The sequence below is a fragment of the Dipodomys merriami genome, unplaced genomic scaffold (genome assembly GCF_024711535.1).
Source record: "Dipodomys merriami isolate MVZ:Mamm:240054 unplaced genomic scaffold, mDipMer1.0.p SCAF_14, whole genome shotgun sequence".
Lineage (NCBI taxonomy): Eukaryota > Metazoa > Chordata > Mammalia > Rodentia > Heteromyidae > Dipodomys > Dipodomys merriami.
This window is the reverse complement of record NW_027202715.1, coordinates 36050674-36071688: the sequence shown is the minus strand read 5'-3', so window position 1 is coordinate 36071688 and position 21015 is coordinate 36050674. Positions and strand designations below refer to the sequence as shown.

At 43.8% G+C, this 21015-nt stretch overlaps 1 protein-coding gene across 1 annotated transcript; it reads right to left on the bottom strand.

Moving 5' to 3' along the window:
- Positions 1 to 4535: 4535 nt before the first annotated feature.
- Positions 4536 to 9898, bottom strand: Hhex (hematopoietically expressed homeobox). The gene is made up of 4 exons (XM_070021206.1): positions 9491 to 9898; positions 7246 to 7424; positions 6973 to 7023; positions 4536 to 4990 (listed from the first exon to the last, which is right to left on the bottom strand). Exons 1-4 carry the CDS (start codon positions 9855 to 9857, stop codon positions 4769 to 4771), a joined length of 819 nt encoding a protein of 272 aa, XP_069877307.1. The 5' UTR covers positions 9858 to 9898; the 3' UTR covers positions 4536 to 4768.
- Positions 9899 to 21015: the final 11117 nt, after the last annotated feature.

The following is a 21015-nucleotide window of genomic DNA, read 5'->3' as shown; positions in this document are numbered from 1 at the left end:
AGAAAGAAAGAAAGGAAAGGAAAGAAAAAAAATATGCATGAAACAGTTTTCAAGTGGGAAGTGGTTCTGCTGGCTTTCATCTGAAAAACCACCTGAAATTGCCAATGGCTTTCTCCTTCCTTTTTTTTTTTTTTTTTGTTATTTGCTTGCTTCTTTCCTTTCTCCCTTCCTTCCTTCCTTCCTCCCTTCCTTCCTTTCTCCCTTCCTTCCTTCCTTTCTTCCTTTCTTTCGCTCTCTCGCTTTTTTCTTTTCAAAACAGCTACACAGGAAAGTGGTCTTTTGCCTTGAAAATCTCCAAGCAAATGCTCCACACTCAAGATCCTCTGCAGACAGGAAATGCCTTTGCCAACTCCAAGGTCTCCTTCACCCTGCCCTGGGCATTGTCTAGAGAGCGCTCCCTCTCCCAGCTGCAACTCAGAGCAGGGACACAAAAGAAGAGAATGGCGATGGAAACCTTGGAGTTCCATGCGTTGATGTCTCCTTCTCAGGTGAACTGCCCACCCCTGGAGGTACTGAGGAACAGAAGTAGCTGCTGCTCTGTGGACTCTTGCTTGGTGTGTGGGAGTCCTCTACAAAGTGCTTCTTCTTGCATTTAACAATACCAAAAACCTAGTAAGGAACAAAGTTAGCTTAATAACACAGGTTCCAGCTGGGAATTTCATAAAGTAAATATGCCTTTCTGTCCCATATCATGGGTATTTACATAAATAATACCTCCAGTCTCAGATTCACAGGATTGTTCATTGTTAGGAGTTGTGAAGAGACATTTAAATGGTGAGTTTTCTGCATTTATGTATTTTCCACAAGGCAACACAATTGGAATGGGAATAAAAGTGCCTTCTATTCCTAGCAAAGTACATTTTTCTCCCGAGCCCAAATATTTAGATTTTCTTGAATCCCTGCCTTCCATTAACTAAGAGAAACATTCATAGTAATAAAACCACAAACAAAAAAATCTTGTCAGCAATGTTGAAAGAGAATAGGTACTTTCACTATCAGAGATGGTTTCCTCTTGTCCCACAAGATGGCTTATCAGCTTTCACTCTGAGAAAACCATAAAAAGAAAAAGAAACCTTACGCAATAGTTCTCTAAATAAAATAATCCACAACAGGCTAGTCATCCCTTAAAAGTGATGTTGTTTAACGAGTCAAAGTACATCATCCAGCAAAATCAATATCCTATTAAGTTAGAAAGGTTTCTCAATATCAAAGAGCAACGAACTGAATAACTTCAAGTATAAGTACATGACCCAGAGGATTAATCACACACTGTCATGGTGAAATTAGGGCAATTCTTCCAATCATTAACGTTTTGCTTACAAAAATGTGCTTTTCTATTTGTCTTTCTGCTAAATGATAACCGTTTTTCAAGTTGAATCTCCTGATAAAAAGAGTTAAAAACAAGACAGGAGCTGTGTTGTAAAGGTCATACATGCTGCTTCAACATGAAATAGCCAAAAGACAAACAAATGAAAAATGCCTGGATTGTAGGAAGAATTTGTAAATATTCATTGGCAGTCGGTAATGGGCACTGCAGAGGAGTCAATGCCAACCTGTGGCCTGAGAATACTGTCTCTCTTCCAGTTAAAACAATCTTGCTCTTTTTGTTTGTTTGTTTGTTGGGGGGAGCGTGGTGGTACTGAGGCTTCAACTCAAGACCCTGTGTTCTTGCTTAGCTTTTTCTGCTCAAGGCTGAGCTCTTCCACTCAAGACACACTTCCACTTCCATGCTCTTCCTTCTTAAGGACATGTTTAGATGTAGAACATGAGCAACTAGAAGGGAGCTAGGGTTAGCTTTAAACTAGAAGACACAGTCTGGTTTTGGAGCTGTCTACTTTAAAACAAGAATTAACACCCCCCAAGTTTTTCCAGTGTCAAATCAATACATATGCTGGTATTTCTCTGCTCCATAGTCGTGATACAGTTACTCCCAAGAATAAACATTAACCAGAGGTTATCTCTGACAATGTGACACACAAAGATTTCAGGATTACTTTAATTCAATATTAGGGCCGCAAGCGTCCCATTCTCCAAGACTGTGATACAGACAGTCTGATTTTCAGAGGGGGCTGGTAATGACCTTTGAGACCTGGTAGCAGGTTTGGAGCCTGCAGCTTAGGGGAAGGTGAACTCTCCCACTGGATGTCTACTGTGGGCTCCAACACTGAGGAGATAGGAGGAATAAGGGACAACAATGGAGCATGAACAGGGTTGGGAATTGTAGAATTGGAAGGATGGGTTGTGTGCAATGATTTTGTTGTCGTCCAGATGGGAGGACTGAAATCAAGAACTCTGGTGCTGCTGAGGCTAAGATTTGAAGATTGTTCTTCAAAGCCAGAACAGGCAGACAAATGGGTGAGACTCTCATCTCCAATTAACCAACCAAAAACAAGTAGAGGTGTGGCTCAAGTGGTAAAGCTCTTGCCTTGAACACAGAAGCTAAGGGGGGGGGGGGCAGGCTGAGTTTAAGCCCCAATTACACACACACACACACACACACACACACACACACACACACACACACACACTTCTAATGCAGGTTTTTAAACTTACAGGCTTATCCTTACCTCTCTGCTTAAGTACTCAGTTCTTTCTCAGAAACCTAATTCACTCACAATTCCTGCCTTTTTGGGGTAGGAGGAGGCAGGATATGAGTACTAACAACAATGACTTTTAAAATTTTTATTATTATAAAGGTAGGTGTACAGGAGGGTTACAGTTTCATGTCAGGCAAAGAGTACATTTCTTTTTGGATAACCCTTCCCTCCCTCTCTCCCAGTGTTTCCCTGGCATCTCCACTCACAAGTTGTGTAGTTCTTCTTCAACACGGTGTCCAGTGAATACCACTGCTGCATTTAAGGACAATGACTTTCTACTCTTTGTCTGAATGTGCAATTCTGGGGTGGAGGGTGGGGGTCACAGCCCTCTTCTGCCAGGCCAGGAGTAGGGTTCTCTCATAGGCTCTCACCCACTCTTCAGTAGCTGAGGAAGACCTAGGCTAAACAAGGGGATTTCTAGGCCTCTCCCACCTTCCCTTTGGGGGAACATCTTCTAGGCAGGTAGCTGAAGACAGACTAGCAATACCCAGGATGATGGAAATTCAGCCCTAAATCCAGCTTCTTCTCTCCCCCGCCCCCCTCCAAATGAGCCTTTCTGGACCCTCCACCCTGGGTCCAGCCGTCAGACCTCACGCCCACCACCTGGGTGGGTGACCTCTGACCCGACCCAGCGCAGGCAGGAGTTACGGGAAGGGCGGAGGGCGGGCTGAGCGCAGGGCCCACCAGCCAGGTCCCCGGGCAGCGTCCTGGGGAAGTGCTCTGCACCTGCAGCCCGGGCAGCACCTGAGAACCTGCAGAAATGCAAATCGCTGCTCTGGCCGGGCCCAAACTGGATGGAGGGACGCGGCGGGCTACGACTTTCCCCGAGCCGCAGCGGGAGACCCGCGCAGCTCGCGGAGAGTGAGCGCGGGCCAGGGCGCCAACTCCGGGCTCCCCCAGCGCGGCTCCCAGCCGCGGGCTTCGGCGCAGGGCGGCTCCGGGACCCGGCGGCCGCGGGGCCGCGCCGCTGACTCCCGCCGACCAAGGCCGACGGGCAGGAGAATGGTCGCGGCGCCCCGCGCGCCCCGCACGGCGTGGCACAGCCGGGGAGATCTGTCCTGCTTCCTGCCGCGCCCGGGCCTTGAACCTGCCTGGCTTGGGGAGCTGAGGTCCTCCCGCAAACACACACCCGCCCAGCTGTCCGGCAAGCACCCCAAGAAAGGCCCTCGCTCAGTTCCAGCTCCCCTTCCCGGGCTAAGGCTCCGCGCAGAGCCCAGCCTACCACCCGAGCGCCCCAACCCGTTCCAGCTAACAGTCTTACCAAACAGTAAGACGCCCGAGCTCGGCCTTCCCGCGGACACATGTGTTTTATAGACAAGTCATTCATTCAAAAAAAAAAAATACCTGTGGACAGGGCTTGTTTTCTTTTACGGTGAGCCATTTTATGTACATGTTATGGACATTGGTTGATATAAAACATTATCTACAATCTACTTACACTTAAGCTACTAAGTCTAGCTTGTGATTAATTTTAATCACCGGTGAGTCAGTATCTCTGCCCGAGGGGTTGTATTCCCCTCCTTAGCACCTTGGTCAAACAGGTCCCAAGTGACACGACAAAAGCAAGTGCTCAAGAGTTTTCACGTTTTTGGTGTTTTTTTTTTTTTTTTTTAACTCTTCCCTTACAAAAGGAACCCAACATCCTCCAGACAAGATCACTGAAGTGGATTTGGATTTATGAAGCCCCTCCCCCCCAGGTCTAGGAATGTCATAAAAGTAATGTGTTCTTTTAAAGTATCCCAGGGCTGTCTGAAATGGGGGAGGAGGACTTTTTCCATGACCTACCTCTGGATGGAGAGTGTTCCCTTGCTTTTCCATCAAGTAGAATGTAAATACAATTATAGAACAGTCATTCACGAGCGCCTTACTAGTAAAGCCTTTAAGTTATAACTTAAAATTTTTAACAAGTTCAAAATTACTTCTTATAAATAGAAACAATTTTTAAAGGGGGGATGAAATTAGTCACTTTATCAAAACATAAAAACAATATGTACATCATTTGTTAAGTGAAAATTAAGGTCTCAATGGAGGTTTGTTAATTAGCCAGTGCACCAAATGTTTTGGGTGTCCAGAAAACACGAGAATATCATGGATTTCCATTTTCCAGTTCTTCTGTGAAGAATGTTAATTCCCAAATCCAGTTTTCAGACCACGTCGATCATCTGTGACCATTATCCGGCATTAAAGTAGACTTTATCGCCCTCAATGTCCACTTCCTGGTCAGAATCCTCTGAAACCTCAGAGTCCAGGTCTTCGTGAGAGGTAGGGGAGGGGGAACATTGAGAACTATCCAATGAAGCACCTTTATCCTGTTCACTGGGCAAGTCTTGTCCTTGCTCACAGGGATTGTCCAAACTTTCCAGTTCATCTTTTTTATTGCTTTGAGGGTTCTCCTGAAGGAAACCAATAAAAATGGAGATCGGTAAGATCATGAAATATGAGGAGATAGCAGATATAAATCAAGATGTCTTCTTTTCCTGCACCATCATTTACATTTTTAGTTTATCGTGTTTTTTCAGCTATCAATCTTTTTATTCTGAAAATACATACTTGTGATTTGTCATTTGAAAGAAGTTACAGCACATCTGAGAAGATTAAACTTAAGCCAGATAAGAACCAATCATGAATATAAGTGTAAATGTATTGTGTTTATTGAATCTTGAGGCCAAGTTTAGGGGAGGAAATCTTGGATCACTTCAGATACACAATATCTTAACTATTTAAATCTTGCCAATTAACAGTCTTCTAGACATTTTTATAAAGAAGAATATTAAGGGAGGGGGCCATACTGTGCATAAGTCTTGGGTTCAATCTTCAGTATCAAAAAAAAAACTTGAATGATGAATTAAGAAGAAAATCTCAGGTATTGGATTGAAACATATCTGTTCATTTTCTAGAATAAATTTATGAACATCTATGTGTAAATATGTTTTAGGCTATAAATCATGGCAAGCAAAATTTGTAAAAGTGGATAAATATCGCCATTTGAGAAGGAAGACTACAATTTGCTTAAAATCTAGAGCAGATTTTCAAAAATTACTCCCATATTATATAGAACCCACTATTTTCAAAATTCCCTGGTAAACTAGAGTCAAGCTTTTGAACAAGAACTAAACCAGTGAAATTTTAATCATGGGTTGTCTAAAGAGGATGTAAACATTACATAGAAACCTGATTTACTGCAAAAAAAATTCTGAAAACAAGACTATAAAATAGTCTCCAATGGGGGAGGGAAGGGATAGTAGGACAACAACAGGGGAAGGGGTAACAATGATCTACAAGTAATATACACATTGCCTTACTCATGTAACTGTAACCCCTCTGTACAGCATCTTTACAATAAAATAAAATTTAAAAAATATTCTCCAAGTTTGCAGCTTATATAACAAGCAGATGCACAAGGTTGGAGAATGAGGGGGGGAAAAATCTGCAAATATTTAAATCATGTTAGAATAATTAAGTTACCATTATTTATTTTATGTTTCAAGATGGTTATTGTTTTTGTTTGGGGGAATACCATCTTGTAGTTAATGAAAAAGTATTTAATGTATTGTATTTAATGACCAATAAATTTTAAAACCAATATTAAATTTCCTTACTTGTATTACTGCTTTAAAATATTATTATTTGAAAATTCATATGGATAAATAAACACTTCTCACATAACTTTGAAAACATCCAGACTAGGACATCAAAAACAAATCTTTAGCTTTAAGTCAACAGAGCTTCTTTAAAAACCAAATTAGCCTTTGCTTTTTTATTACATATTGCGTAACAAGGTCACTGAAGAAAGACTGTTAGAAAGTTTAAGCTACTTTTCAATCAGGTTTGGATATTTTCCTACATGTTTTAAGATTCATTTTAAGAGGTGGCACTAGACAGAAAAATTGTTTTGAAACTCTTTGATATTTAACTCTTCTAAAAACAAAACCAGTGCAAACATGACTTAAAGGTGTTTAGGTCTTTACATTTACCTTGAGTTCTGCCAGGGTTTATTATGGCTGTGTAAATAAAAGAAACAATTTTCTCCCAAAGATAACTGCTTAAGTCATTTACTGTCAATTACTTTATCTTTCCTGCGTTAATTAGATAAACAACATATGGGGTTTATAAAACAATTAGGCCAGAGTTTTACTAGCCAGTGTGTGAAAACCCAGGCATAATTGATATAGGAACCGCATTAGGTGCTTTTAGCATTACTGCCACCTGAACAACTCATCCTGCATTTCAGCAGGACTATTTGCCTTTTTAATCAAGGTGAAGAGGTTAAATAGGCTCTCAAATGACTTTTGTATACAACCCATCACAGGCTTTGCTCTGAGATAACATGATACAAATATTTATTTCTATAGAAACAGAACCACGATGTCCATACCTGTTTTAGTCTCCTCCACTTAGCCCGCCGATTCTGAAACCAGGTTTTCACCTATGGGAAAGAAAGGAAACTTGCCAAGTGTCCAAAATCCTGAGAGACTGGGAAGAAGGGGGGGGGAGGAGATTGGGGGCTGCAAAGCAAAGCAGTCACCACCTTGCCAGACACCATTGGAACAACCAGTGCTCACGGGTGGCTACCTTAGAAGCACGCTGGGGGGGATGGAGGGAAGAGGGATTGGGGAGGAGGCCCGGGATGCGAGATGCATTTATTTACCTGTCTCTCGCTGAGCTGAAGCATTTTGGCCAGACGCTTCCGCTCAGGAGGGGAGAGGTATTTCTGGGTCTCAAACTTCTTCTCCAGCTCGATGGTCTGGTCGTTGGAGAACCTCACCTGGCCACCTTTCCTTTTATGTAGTGGCCTCTGTAAGAAAGGGCTCCAGAGCAAGGGTTTGCCTGCAAGAGAAAGAGGGAAGAGGTTAGTGATGTCCCTGGAGTAGCCTGGGCAACCCAGCCCCCAGCCCTGCCTAGATTAGGGGAGAGGGTAACAAAGTAGGGGAAGCCACCCAAAGAGATACATTCCTATCACAATCACATTGTCCTACAAGCACGTAAGAGTCAACCGCACATACATACATACACACACACACTCAAAGCTACAGGGCTAATCTCCATATGCACGGAGCACCTGCTCTGCAGACAACTATCACACCTAGGGCTGGTTACAAACACAAATCTTAATCCAGACCTTAAAACACCGCGATCCTCTTTCACCAGTCGCTTTGGAATATATGCACACCGGTTTTGCAGCCCTCAGTTCCCTCCCTGGGTGAGCTGCATTTCAATGTGCATGTTGCAGGGGAGCCGAACGCTTAGACCACTCAGAATTCGGCTGTGCAGAAGCGCGTGGGCCCGCGCCCCGCGTGGGGCCGCGCTCACGATGCCTCCAATCCTGGTGGGAGGGCGTCGTGGCCTCCTCTGATTTCACACCCAGCCGGCGGGGACGGCCAGTTAAAGCCACCTCATGGGCTATGGCAACATTTCCGTCAATGTGTTTCCTGTTGGTCTATCTCAAAAAAACCCTCTTTGCTTCCTCCTGCGTGGTCCCAGCAGTCACCCAAGGAAACCCAGCGCGCGCTGTGCTCCGTGAAAATGTTCGCCCCTGGCCCAACCTCGCTGAGGGTCTCTCTCTTGGCCCCATCGGGGATCAAAGCCACGACTTTGGGGCCCCGGGACTCCCAAGCCTGGAGGCTAGAGTTTAAAAATACAAACATGAAAAGCTTTTCAAACACAAAACTATTATCATGCGCACCTCCCAAATCTAATGATGGACCAGGAGGGCGGCCTGAGCCAGAGGCTGCGCTAAAATATGGTTTATATCAGGAAGTTAAGTAAGATATTAATTGTCTTCAGGGTCCTTCTCCTAACAGAGTTGATTTAAAACCCTGCTGGCTCAGAGGAAGCTCCCGATTTTCTTATTTACCCTAGGGCTTCAGACCCCAAAGGTGCCAAGGGCCACTTGGAGTCCCAGTGGTGACTTATTTGCTAAGGGCATACACTGAGGGCACAAGCGGTCAATATTCTATGTGCCCAGGTCATCTGCACAGTGCTTCAAAGCTGGCGCCCTGGGTCTGCAACCTTCCTAACTGCAAAGAGAAATGGGTCCGTCTGTCCGTCCGTAAGGCTGGGTCTAAACGCTTTGAAAGCTGGCTTTGTTGTTGGGGTCTTCTTGTTGTTGTTTCGAGATTTTGCTTGCGTCAGGCTTCAGGCTGGTGCAAAACAGCCTCAAAAAAAAAAAAAAAAAAGGAAGCAACTGGTTATTTTAGCTGCCATAAAGTCACATCCCACACAGAGGAAATGAACAATATCAGAAAAACGGATCCTGGCTATCAGAAGTCGAGTGTTTCCTGAATTTGTCTGTATTGAGGATGTCGATAAAATAATCAGCAGCGTGCACTACTCCGGGGGAAGGGTCTGCTTCGTGCAGCCAGGAAAACACTTAACAGCTTCTGAAACCAGATTTACTCCTATCGAGAACTCAAGATTTCCTGTATGAACGGAAAGGGTCAGGCTCTTTCACTGCACAAGCTTGTTGAACCAAGTCCAGCCCTGAGATCACCCGGGGGCCGGGCAGCGATCGGCCTGGGGCGCCACGACGCCCACTTCCCCGTCCCTCGTGTTAAGGGGAGGGGGGATGCTGACCCAGGTGACACTCGTGTCCAGGGCTGCCCTCTGCCACTAGCCCCTTGGTGTGTCCCAGGTCCGCGCGCGCCCCGACGCCGGCAAGGCGCAGGAAAACCAATCTGAGTCACAGTGCGGTCAGCGCCGGCCGCGCGCCGCCCAGGGCCCGCGCCTCCGGTCCCCGCGCGCGCCCGCGGGCCACTTTTTCAATAGCTTTTGCCACAACTTTCTATTGCCTCTCTTCGCGTCCCCGCCGCCGCCCGGGCTCTGCCACCTGCCGGGTGGCGCCTTCCCCGTCATCACCCTGGGAGGTTGGCCCCGCCGAGACCCAACCACCTTACCCAAGGGGTCGTGGCGCAGCAAGGCGTGCGTGTAGTCGTTCACCGTCCGCGGGAAGGGGTACAGAGGACCTCCGAAGCCACCCGGGCCGTAGGCGGCGGCCAGCGCGGCGGCCGAGGGGTGCGAGAAGGCGGGATGGATCGGCGTGGGCTCGTACACTGGAGTCCGGTAGGAGGACACGAGGCTGGTGAAGGAGGAGTTGGGGGACGGCAGCGTGGGGGTGGGCGTGGGTGCGGTGGGCCCACGGCCCAGGATATCCTCGATGTAGAAGGGCGTCGGGTGTGCGGGCTGCAGCAGCGGCGTGGGCGCATACAGCGGCACCCCCACTGCGCCCGCCGCAGCCGCCGGCCCGGGGTGCGGGTACTGCATGGCTCCGCCGCGCTCCAGCCCCTCGGAACGCTGCCCGCCCGCGCCGCGGCGCTACATTTATCCGCGCTCCGGGCTCCCGGCGATAGGCTCCTCCGACCGCGGGGTGGGGCCGCACTCGCTGGCCCCTTCCTGCCGCCCGGCCCTGCGGCCAATGGCGCGGGGCCCGGGAGCCACCTCCCGCCCCTACCCGTGGCCCGCCCCCGCCGTCCGAGCTCCCCGCCCCCGAGACGGGCTGGCCCCGGGCCTCCGGGGATCCTGCCGAGGTCGGGTGCCCTGCCACCGCCGTCGCCACGGAGGACTCCAGACACCGGGCTCGGGACGCCCTCCGGCCGAGGCTGGCCGAGGGCCTTGGGCGAAGTGTAATGCCAGCCGCGGCCAGGAGCGCAGGCTTGGAGCCCCCAGCCTGGAGGCACCGCCGCGGAACCTCAGGGGCACTGTCCGGGCCCGGCCCCAGGCGAGGGCCGCGGGCGTCGGCGGGCGAAAAGATGGCTGGCAAAGGCCGCACTTTCGCAGGCCCGAGAGCCCTCCCTGATAGGTCGGCACGCTCGCTGGAATAACGGGGGCACTGACAGTTTCTCCCCGGCGTCTCCCGACCCCGTCGCTATTGAGGGCGCTGGCTTCCTTCCGTCGGCTCCAGCGAGAACAAGCCTCGTACCTCAGATGCACCCATCGGCTTACCGAAGACTGGACTTCAGGTGCTCGGAACTCAGGGCCGCTGCAGCCGGTTTCATTTTGGGTGTTCCGGGGCTCGGACACTTTCCCAGGGTGCTAGCAGAAGGTGCTCGGGCCACAGGATCTGGGCGGGGCCTGGGTTCTGAAGCCGAGGCGATGCAATCTTGTTTCACCCGGTAGGGCACAGGTGGGGAACCCTACTCCCAATCCCTCTCCGCCCCCACCCCCGGCCCTGGGGGTCACAGCCGCGCTTCCTCCGTTTCACACGTGTTTTCCATCGTAGCGGTGGAGCTGCTCCGTGTGGCCGCGTCCCTGGGCGGCTCCACTCGCCTCTGGGGCAAAGGGGCATTTTCTTGATTGACGCCCTCCTGTGGTCATCACACCTCGCTGTGAGCAGTGTCTGCTAAAATCCTCTTATTAATTGAAAAAACTCCCTGGATTATGTCTTGTCTGTCTGTCTGTCTTTTAATTCACGTCTTGGAACAGTTTCTTCACCTACCCTGGGCAGAAGTAGGATGAGGAGAGAACTGGGAGCTGGAGGACTTAGGTTCAGGTTCACTTCCAACGTTTGGTTGTATGAAGGCAGTGATCCCTGTCCTCACCGAGACAGGAAATGAAATTAACCCAATAACAGATTTGTGCTAAGAAGGAGACAGACATGAGCAAAGATCTGGAACTATATAACAAGGAGCCGGCTTCTAGTGGAGGTAGGGAGGGGCGCATTAAAGAAGGAGGGGATATTGGAAAGCCTAGACTGTGAGAGAACATTCCAAGTCCAGAGAGCAGCATGCGAAAGTTTTAGCTAACACAGCTTTGGACAAGTACCTCACCCTAGGTCTGTTTCCTCTAAAACACTAGGCACTTAGCCTAAAGCTTCCTACTTAAGAGCATGGATTCAGGGGCTGGGAATGTGGCTTAGTGGTAGACTGCTTGCCTAGCATCCATGAAGCCCTGGGTTCCATTCCTCAGTACCACATAAACAGAAAAAGCCAGAAGTAGTGCTGTGGCTCAAGTGGTAGAATGCTAGCCTTGAGTAAAAGCAGCTCAGGGACAGTGCCCAGGCCCTGAGTTCAAGCCCCAGGGCTGGCAAAAAAAAAAAAAAAGATGATGAATTCATAGGTATCTACCAGAATCTGAGGAGGGTGTGTGGGGGTATGGTGGAGCATATGATATATCAGTTTGTTGTTACATAAACTATTTTTGGAGGGATAACCGTAACAGAAAATAACTTTGGCTGCCTATGGATGAAAAATGAATATTTGGAAAATTAGACTGTGTATGTGGCCCATTCACAGTGTAAATAAGTGCTTGAATTAGTGGCTGCATCTAGGTCTAGGGCAGGAAAGGCAGAAGATGAGCTCAAAGATGTCTTGTGTCAAAAACTGGAAAGACAGCTGAAGCTTCTACTAGTCAAACATGGAGTGATTTAAACTTCAAAAGTACATTCCACAGCTGGTCACCTGTGACTCATGCCTTTAATCTAGCTACTCAGGAGGCTGAGATCTGACTCATCGCCAATGAACCACAGAACAGCCCCAGAAGTGCAGGTGTGACTCTAGGAGAGTGCCAGCCTTGAGAGGAATAAAGGACAACGACCACACCCTGAGTTCAAGCCCCAGTACCAGCACACACACACACACAAATACATTATAAAACAGAATACACTCATGAGTCCATAAGAATACCCCTGTATTGGAACCAGAAAAATGCCAATACAAATGTAGATGATTTGCGGAAGTCAGAAGACTTCACTTACTTAGTACATTCCTTAGAAGAGAGCACCATTGGCCACCACAAATACTGAGTAAAACACAAAAGGCTAGGATTTCACAATGTCTCATAATATCCCAATGGATTAGATTCTGGGTTAAAAAACTATGACATTTTGGGGAATATGAATTGTATGTAGATGACCAAATTAATGCTGTCTTCAGTGTAATATTGATGGTGTTATAATGGAAAATATTCTCACTGGAAATAAGACTAAAGTGAAATATTTAGGGATGATAGGTCATGATATCTTTCAAATACTTCAACGTACATATATATAACACACACTTCTATTTACTCATATATATATATAGAGAGAGAGATCCGTAAATATAGACATGAATAAAGAGGGAGATAAAAGTTATTAGTTGATGAGTTATTAATTGGAGAGAATACAGTAGGTTTGTCCTATAACTTCAACTTTTCTGTAGATTTGAAAGTTCTCAATATAAAAATTTCAAAAATCAGTGATTTTTTTACCTTTTTTTTTTTAACCTTCAATTTTTACCTTTTTTTTTTTTTTTTTTGGTCGGTTGTGGGGCTTGAACTCTGGGCCTAGGCGCTATCCCTGTGCTCTTCAGCTCAAGGCAAGCGTTCTACCGCTGGAGCCATAGCTCCACTTCCCTTCACTTTTTTTTACTAGGATTTATTAGGATTTGAAATTGCTTGCTGGGCAGGTGCACTACAAATGAGCCACACATCCAGCAGCCCTCACCACCTTACATTTTAAAAGTTTAAAATATTTGAATTATTCATTAGGTCTGCATATAATCTCACTAATGCCTTGTTCTTGGAAACCACCAGTGAAGGGAGCTGATGTTCACCAGCTCCACCAGTCTTCATTCTCATCATGTAGCTTAATGGGGACTGAAAAGGGGCATTTATTATCTGAAGTCCAAATGTGCCTCGAAACGTTGTATCTGAAGCCAAGTGCCACACTGGCTTCCACCTGTAATCCTAGAAAGCTGAGATCTGAGGATCTTGGTTTGAAGTCAGCTCAGACAGATCTGAGAGACTCTAATCTCCAATTAATCAGCAACAAAAGCTAGAAGTGGATCGGTGGCTCAAAGTAGAGAACCAACCTTGAGTGAAAAAGCATTGTACTCAAGGCTAAGTTCAAGTCCCATACAAAGAAAAGTCAGGGGCTGGGTGGAGTGGTAGAGTGCTTGCCCAGCATGCATGAAGCCCTGTGTTTGATTCCTCAGTACAACATAAACAGAAAAAGTTGGAAGTGGCACTGTGGCTCAAGTGGTAGAGTGCTAGCCTTGAGTAAAAGAAGCCTAGAGACAGTGCCCAGGCTGAGTTCAAGCCCCAGGACTGGCAAAAAAAAAAAAAAAATCATATCTGAGTTTTCCAAGGTTATGATTTTGAACTAATCAGATATGAATTGTTTTTCTCACAAATACTCCCTCCCCCTTTATGTTTTCTCTCCTTTGTCTTGCCCCATCCATCTCATTAGCAATGGAGATGATCAGTACGGTTCATTTAATTCCTCTGCAGAAATCTCTAGCCAGTCTTTCACAATGGTGATTTTGTGGTAGCTGATTCTGTGCTTAATTCAGTGACCACCCAACGAGATCTAAAACTACTAACTTTCCAAAAATAAATGCTAAAGTGCTAGAAATACTACTAATGTAGTATTATTAAACAATCACCAATAAAGGAAGCATCTTTCCTTTATTATGCAGTGGAAGACCCTGGAAAGTAGGTAGAGATCTTAAAAGTCATAGACAGGCATTCCAGCTCCACTACATAATCCCCACCAACAAATCGAAGCACTTAATTCTGTTAAGCTATACAGCACTGCCTTAAAAAAAAAAAAAAAAAAAAAAGTCATCAGATCCACATTCACTTGGCTGTAGTTAAAAAAAAATTACAACCACATTTGTGAATGTCACATTTATTGAACTACATAATTTTTAATATTGCTTGTGTAGGTTTTATAGTTTGTTTTATTGTTTTAAAAGTCATTCGGGGCTCTAAAAGAACTAGATTTTTTCAAAGTTGTCCTTATGATTTTTTTTTCCTCACAGTTAGAACTAATAAAACAAAACTGTTGTAGCTATTTAATTCAAAATCTCTTGGAGTTTCAATATTTTTTCTCTGCTGGATACTAAAACCAATAAAGCTACATGAGATTTTAATTATATACTGAATTAAACAAGACTCTCTCCAAAAATTTGGCACCCTTTATTTTAGTCATTGCTATTGTACAAGAGACCAATGTTTTTTTTTTTTTAATGTAGTTCTCACCTCTGACTTATCAAGTAGGAACTTAAGTAAACTTTTTGCAAATTCTTTACAATAATTAAATATATGTAGAAACCAGGTGCTGGTGGTGCACACCTGTAATCCTAGCTACTGAGAAGACTGAAATCTGAGTATCTCTGTTCAAAGCCAGCTCAAGCAGAAAACTCCATGAGACATTTTATCTCCAATTAATCATCAAAAAAGTAAGAAGTGGAGATGTGGTTCAAGAGGTAGAACACTACTAGCCTTGAGTAAAAAAGCCAAGAGAGAACACAAGGCCCTGAGTTCAAGCCTCAATACTGGCACAAAAATAAATTGTGTGTGTGTGTAAAATTTCAAATTAGCTATAGCATGAAAACCTTGATGGATTTTGTGATAGCAACTTGATTCTATTCATTAATCACATGTGTCATTTTATTATATCTTAACATTTAAGAATAATTAGTCAGAGCTTAATACTATATCAACTTACAAAATACCAAATACTTTGTCATGAATAGGATCAGAGTGTTACATGATGGTAGTCACTGTGGCAGCACTTTCTTCACTCAAGTTCTTTTTCTACATCCATAAACAACGTTGTATGCATGACTCTGTAGTGTTGGGTGAATGTTACTCCCATAGAACTTTAGGTAGAGTTTATGGTGTTTGCTAGCAAAAAGCTAGAAGCTAAGAACTCAAGATATAAAACAAAAAGTGATGAAGAACTCGAGTAACTAATTGTGTGTGTGTGTGTGTGTGTGTGTGTGTGTGTGTGTGCGCGCGCGCACGCACGCGTTCTATCTTCTGGGCTTAGGTGCTGTCCCTGAGCTTTTTTTTTTTTTTTTCTCAAGGCTAGTGCTCTACTACTTGAGCCACAGCTCTACTTCCAGCTTTTTGTGATTAATTCAAGATAAGGGTCTCACGATCTTTCCTGCCTGGGTTGGCTTCAAACTATGATCCTCAGATCTGAGCTTCCTGAGCAGCTAGGATTACTGGTGTGAACCATCAGCACCTGGCTATGAGGACCCAAGTTTTCTTTGTTTTGTTTTGTTTTGTTTTTTACCAGTCCTGAGGCTTGAACTTGGGGCCTGTGCCCTCTGTGCTCAAGGCTAGCTTTCTACCACTTGAGCCACAGCACCACTTCTGGCCTTTTCTGTTTATGTGGTACTGAAGAATCGAACCCAGGGCTTCATGCTAGGCAAGCACTCTACCACTGTGCCACCTTCCCAGCCAGCACCCAAGTTTTAAAATTACTTTTTCAAGATCTAAATAGGGCCTTGCTCCAGAGAAGATGTACAGATGGCCGTGAACATGAGAGTGTTCAACATCATTAATCATCAGGTAATGCAAATCAAAACCACACTGAGATACCACTTCACACTAGGATAACTACAATAATTTTCTGAAAACAAAAACAACTATTGATGCGAATGTGATTAGAAACCCTCATTTTTTGCTAGTGGCAATGTAAAATTAAGCATCTGCTCTGGAAAAGTCCAGCTATTCCTGAGGCAGAAAAACAGAATTTCACCCATAGGTATAGACCCAAGAAATGAAAACATCTTTTCACACGAAGACTTGTTCATAGCAGGATTGTTCATAATACCCCCAGAGTGATAAATGCCCATCAAGTGATAAAGTATAACGTGGTATGTTCATATAGTGGAATACAACATGGATTAACTTTGAAAACTTTTTTCCCCCAAAAGTAACAAGACAGAAAATACCACCTATTGTATGATCTGATCTAAATAATTATCCAGTCAAGTTTGTAGAGCAGAAAGTAGACTAGAGATTGGCCAGAACTGAAGAAGATGGAAATACCTGAAAGGTAATTGCTAATGGGTGGGGTTTCTTTTGAGGGTGATGAAAATGTTTTACAAGTTATTGTAATAGTTATAGAACTGGGGCTATCCTGGGGCAATTGGATAGAACATGAATTATTAAATTTTAAAGATTCTTTTTAATGATGAAGATATACTGTACAGAAGTCAGTAATGTAACAATAATTTTAACAAGTGTCACAATATCAGAAATGTCATCTTTTACAAATATCCAAGGTACTAGTGGCGCTGTAGCTCAAGTGGTAGAGCTCTCGCCTTGAGCTGAAGAGCTGAGGGACAGCGCCCAGACCCAGAGTTCAAGCCCCACGACCGACCAAAAAAAAAAAAAAAATGCCAAATATCCAAGGTACTATTAGGATTCTCTAGAACAGTGTGTATATACAGTATATATACATACATATAGTATATATATGTACACACATACTCATATATATACTTATATATACTACATAGTCATTACTGTACAAACACACAGACAATTAGAAGAGGGATTTATTAGATTGGGTCATAGCATCAGAAGCTGTATAGTGCTACAACAGCTGACAGAGAACCAGGGAAACTGTTCAGTCTAAGAAGTCTCAGAACAAGAGGGACCAATGATGCAGCCCCATTCTGATGCTGGAAGACTTGAAAGCTCCATGGGGAGTCACTGGTGTTGGTCCTTTTGAAAAGTTGGACAACTGAGGAAAATGGAGTTCCAGAGAGGACTGCAGCAGCTCTATATGAACCTACTTAAGAATAAAGCTTGCAGGCTGGAAACGTGGCTTAGTGGTACTTGCCTAGCATGCATGAAGCCCTGGGTTCCATTCCTCAGTACCATATAAACAGAAAAAGCTGGAAGTGGTACTGAGGCTCAAGTGGTAGAGTGCTAGCTTTGAGCAAAAGAAGCTCAGGGATAGTGCCCAGGCCCTGACTTCACGCCCCAGGACTGGCAGAAAAAAAAAAAAAAAGCAGCTTGCAAGCACTGAAGGACGTTCTCACATTCTACTTTGGCCCCTAGCCTACTGGATGGTGCCTCCATCATTCATGGCAAGTATACGGTTGTCACCCACCCGACCCTCCCACTCAAGTTTGTTGTCCCACAAGACAAATCTCTACAAATATTCTCAGACTGTTAATAGATTTACAAATTCTCTAAGTGTCTCTTAATCCAATCTATTTAACAATCAGGATTAACCATCATGCCGTCATACTCTAGAAGGTAATATAGTTAGAATTTCACTTTATCCCCATCTATAAGCTTTGTTTGTGTAATCTGCATTATTTTTAAAATTTACTATAATTAAACATTTTATTTGAAGCTTACCCTCTTATTAATTGTATTTGGGCCACCTGTTCTATGTTCCTCTTTTCTTTTTCTGGTTTTTGATTTAAATAACTATTACCTCTGTGCATTAACTTATTTTAGATTTTTTAACTATCCTTTTAATGGTTCCCCACAATAATTAAAATTTTGCTAATATTTTGGTATGTTTTACTTGCCAAAATCTAATATACAACAGAACCTTTCTGCCTCATACAATCAAGTTTCCTCCTCCCCCCCTTCATGCTCATGCTTCAGGATTTTAATTTCCTAACAGTTTGGACTCTACAAAACATTGTCACTTCACTTATAGTAATTTTTTTAGTGCATTTATATTCTCTATTGCTCTTTATTCTTTCCTACATCTCTGAGATGTCATTTGGCATCACTTACTTAAAGAACAATACTTCCTGTAATGAATTTGGTGATGACAAAGTCTTTTTATTTCTGAAAACAAAATGAGCCCAGCACAGTAGTGCATTCTGTAATCTTACCACTCAGGAGGCTGAGGCAGAAGGATCACTTGAGTCCAGGAGTCCAAGACCAGTCTCAGGCAAAAGACCTTTTGTATCTAGTAACAAGTTTTGTCTATTTGGGAAGATATTAAAATAACCACTATAGGACTCCGTCACAATCCTTTTTTTTCTTTCTGTTGTTGAATTTAAAACACCATATAGTTAGACCATGGGTTTTCCCCTCCTCCTTTGATGCCAGCTTTCTGGTAGTTACTTGGAGATGAGTCTCATAAACATGTCTGCCCATGCTGGCTTTTGAACTGAGTAGCTAGGATAACAGGCAAGAATCACCAGCACCCAGTGGATCATGTTTTAAGATTCTGCCAATCTGACTCTTGACTGGATTGTTCTGATCTATTTAATACAATTACCATTAGAAAAGGATCCTGCTATCTGATTGTATTTTCTATGTCTTATATTTTTTTTCCCTATCTTCTATTACGGCTATTTTGTATGAAATATTTTTTACCACTTTGTCATGTTTTCTTTTACAGTAGTTTTTAATCACTCCCTTTTGTGTTTGGAGGATTATAGTCACTTCAGTTAACCATCTATTTCAGATTAATAGCATATATAGCTGCCTTCCCTTCATTATGGTATTGGATACAAATTACATATTCATACAGTATGACCATCAGCACAGACATAAAATTGTAGTTTGATGTAGTTTTTATTCTTTATTTATATTTTTGGGGGGGTCAGTCATGGGGCCTGAGCACTGTCCCTCAGCTCTTCTGCTCAAGGCTAGTGCCCTACTACTTGAGCCAAAGCACAACTTCCAGCTTTTTCTGCTTATGTGGTGCTGAGGAATCGAACCCAGGCCCTCATGCATGCAAGACAAGCACTCTACCACTGAACCACCTTCCCAGCCCCTGATGTAGTGTTTTTTTTTTTTTTAAATCATGTATGAGGAAAAAGAAACACTAAGCAAAAAATGTTTAGTCTTATATTTACCTATTTAGTTACCATTACCGATGCTCTATTTCTTCACGTAGACTAGAGTTATTCTCTAGTGTTTCTTCATGTTGGTCTGATGGTCTGATGGACTAATAGCCCCTGCTTGCTGATGCTAAATTCTGTTTTTATCTTGAAGTGATTTAGATTCTCCTTCACTAAAAAGGAAAGTTTTGTTGGATATGGAATTCTTGTCAGAGACTGAATATCAGCACTTTGAATATCCTCCATGGATTTGTCTGTCATGACTGGCTTCAACCGAGATCCTGACATGTCAGCCTCCTGAATAGCTAGGATTATAGACATTGCTAGTGCCAGCTTGGGCTTTCTTTTCCTTAATTAGGCATGTGCTTGTTGACTATAAACTTTTGACTGTTTCCAGAAGTTGAATGTTGTTTCTGCGTGTTTTTTTTTTAATTAATCTTTCAATGTCTTTAAGAAGGAACAAGTTCTGATTTCACTATGTAGGCCAGGCCTGTAATGCTCAAATTCAATTCATCATCATCATCCTCTTTTTACCACATCTTTTTTTTTTTTTTTTTAACCAATACCAACTCTTGGCTGAGTGCCTGATATTGCATATGAAAGTTTATAGAGCTGATTTATGACTCTGAATGTTAAAATTTCTGGAGGCTTATTTGTGCTTGTCACATGGTTATATTAGTGTTAGCATTCCCAACAGCTTTAAAATAGTTAAGGAATTAGATTATTTAAGCTGTACTTGAGGTTGTATGTGGGTGTTTTTTATGAATCATACTCACTGGACCTAAGGTGCAGCTCCTTAGAGTACAACTGGAGGCTGGCATGTCTACCAGGGCCTTTCTTTTTTTATTGGTCAGTCATGGGGCTTGAACTCTGGGCCTGGGTACTGTCCCTGAGCTCTTCAGCTCAAGGAGAGCGCTCTACCATTTGAGCCACAGCGCCACTTCCAGTTTTCTGGTGGTTAATTGGAGATAAGAGGTTCATGGATTTTCCTGCTAGAGCTGGTTTTGAACCATGATCATTGGACCTCAGCCTCCTAAGTAACTACAATTACAGGCATGAGCCACCAGCGCCCAGCTAGTGCCTTTCTCATTGAGAAGGCTCAAGTGTAAGTTTATTTTAGAAATTTTGATGCAACTTGCTTAACTCTATATATATATCATTGCCAGGTAAGGAATTATAGATCAAGCAAGTTATAGTGAACAAACCAAATACATTAATTATGGACTTACCAAGAAGCATGATTAGATATCATATATAGCTTATGTTGACATGCATGCATAGAAAATTATGTCCATTGCTGGGCACTGGTGGCTCACATCTCTAATCCCAGCTACTCAGGAGGTTGAGATCTGAACATTGCAGTTCAAAGCCAGCCCAGGCAAGAAAGTCCATGAGACCTTTAACTACCAAAAAACTAGAAGTGTGGCTCAAAGAGGTAAAATGCTAGCCTTGAGCAAAAGAGCTCAGGGACAGCACATAGGCCAAGTTCAAGCCCCAAAACTGACCAGGAAAAAAAAGAAAAAAAAAATTATGTCTATTAATTAGTCAGGTGCTGGAACTGCAGTTCATAGCCAGTCTAGGCAAGAAAGCCAATGAGACTCTTTTATCTCCAATTAACTACCCAAAAGCCAGAAGTGGAGATGTGGCTCAAGTGATAGAAGACTAGTCTTGAGAATAAAAGCTCAGGGACAGGGCTGGAATGTAGCTTAGTGGCAAAGCACTTGTCTAGCAAGTACAACATCCTGTATTCAATCCCCAGTACCAAGAAAGAAAACAAAAATACAGTTAAAAACAAAAGCCCAAGGACAGCACCCAAGCCTTGAGTTCAAGCCCCAGAACTGGCATACACACACAAAATTACATCCATTGTTTTCATTAAAACA

Bases quoted from the DNA above. Each gene is read 5' to 3' on its own strand.
- Hhex (XM_070021206.1), bottom strand. From the start codon at position 9,857: ATGCAGTACCCGCACCCCGGGCCGGCGGCTGCGGCGGGCGCAGTGGGG. The intron at 7,425-9,490 runs GTAAGGTGGTTG...TTTCTCTTGCAG, and splicing joins GCTGCGCCACGACCCCTTGG to GCAAACCCTTGCTCTGGAGC. The intron at 7,024-7,245 runs GTAAATAAATGC...TCTTTCCCATAG, and splicing joins TTCAGCTCAGCGAGAGACAG to GTGAAAACCTGGTTTCAGAA.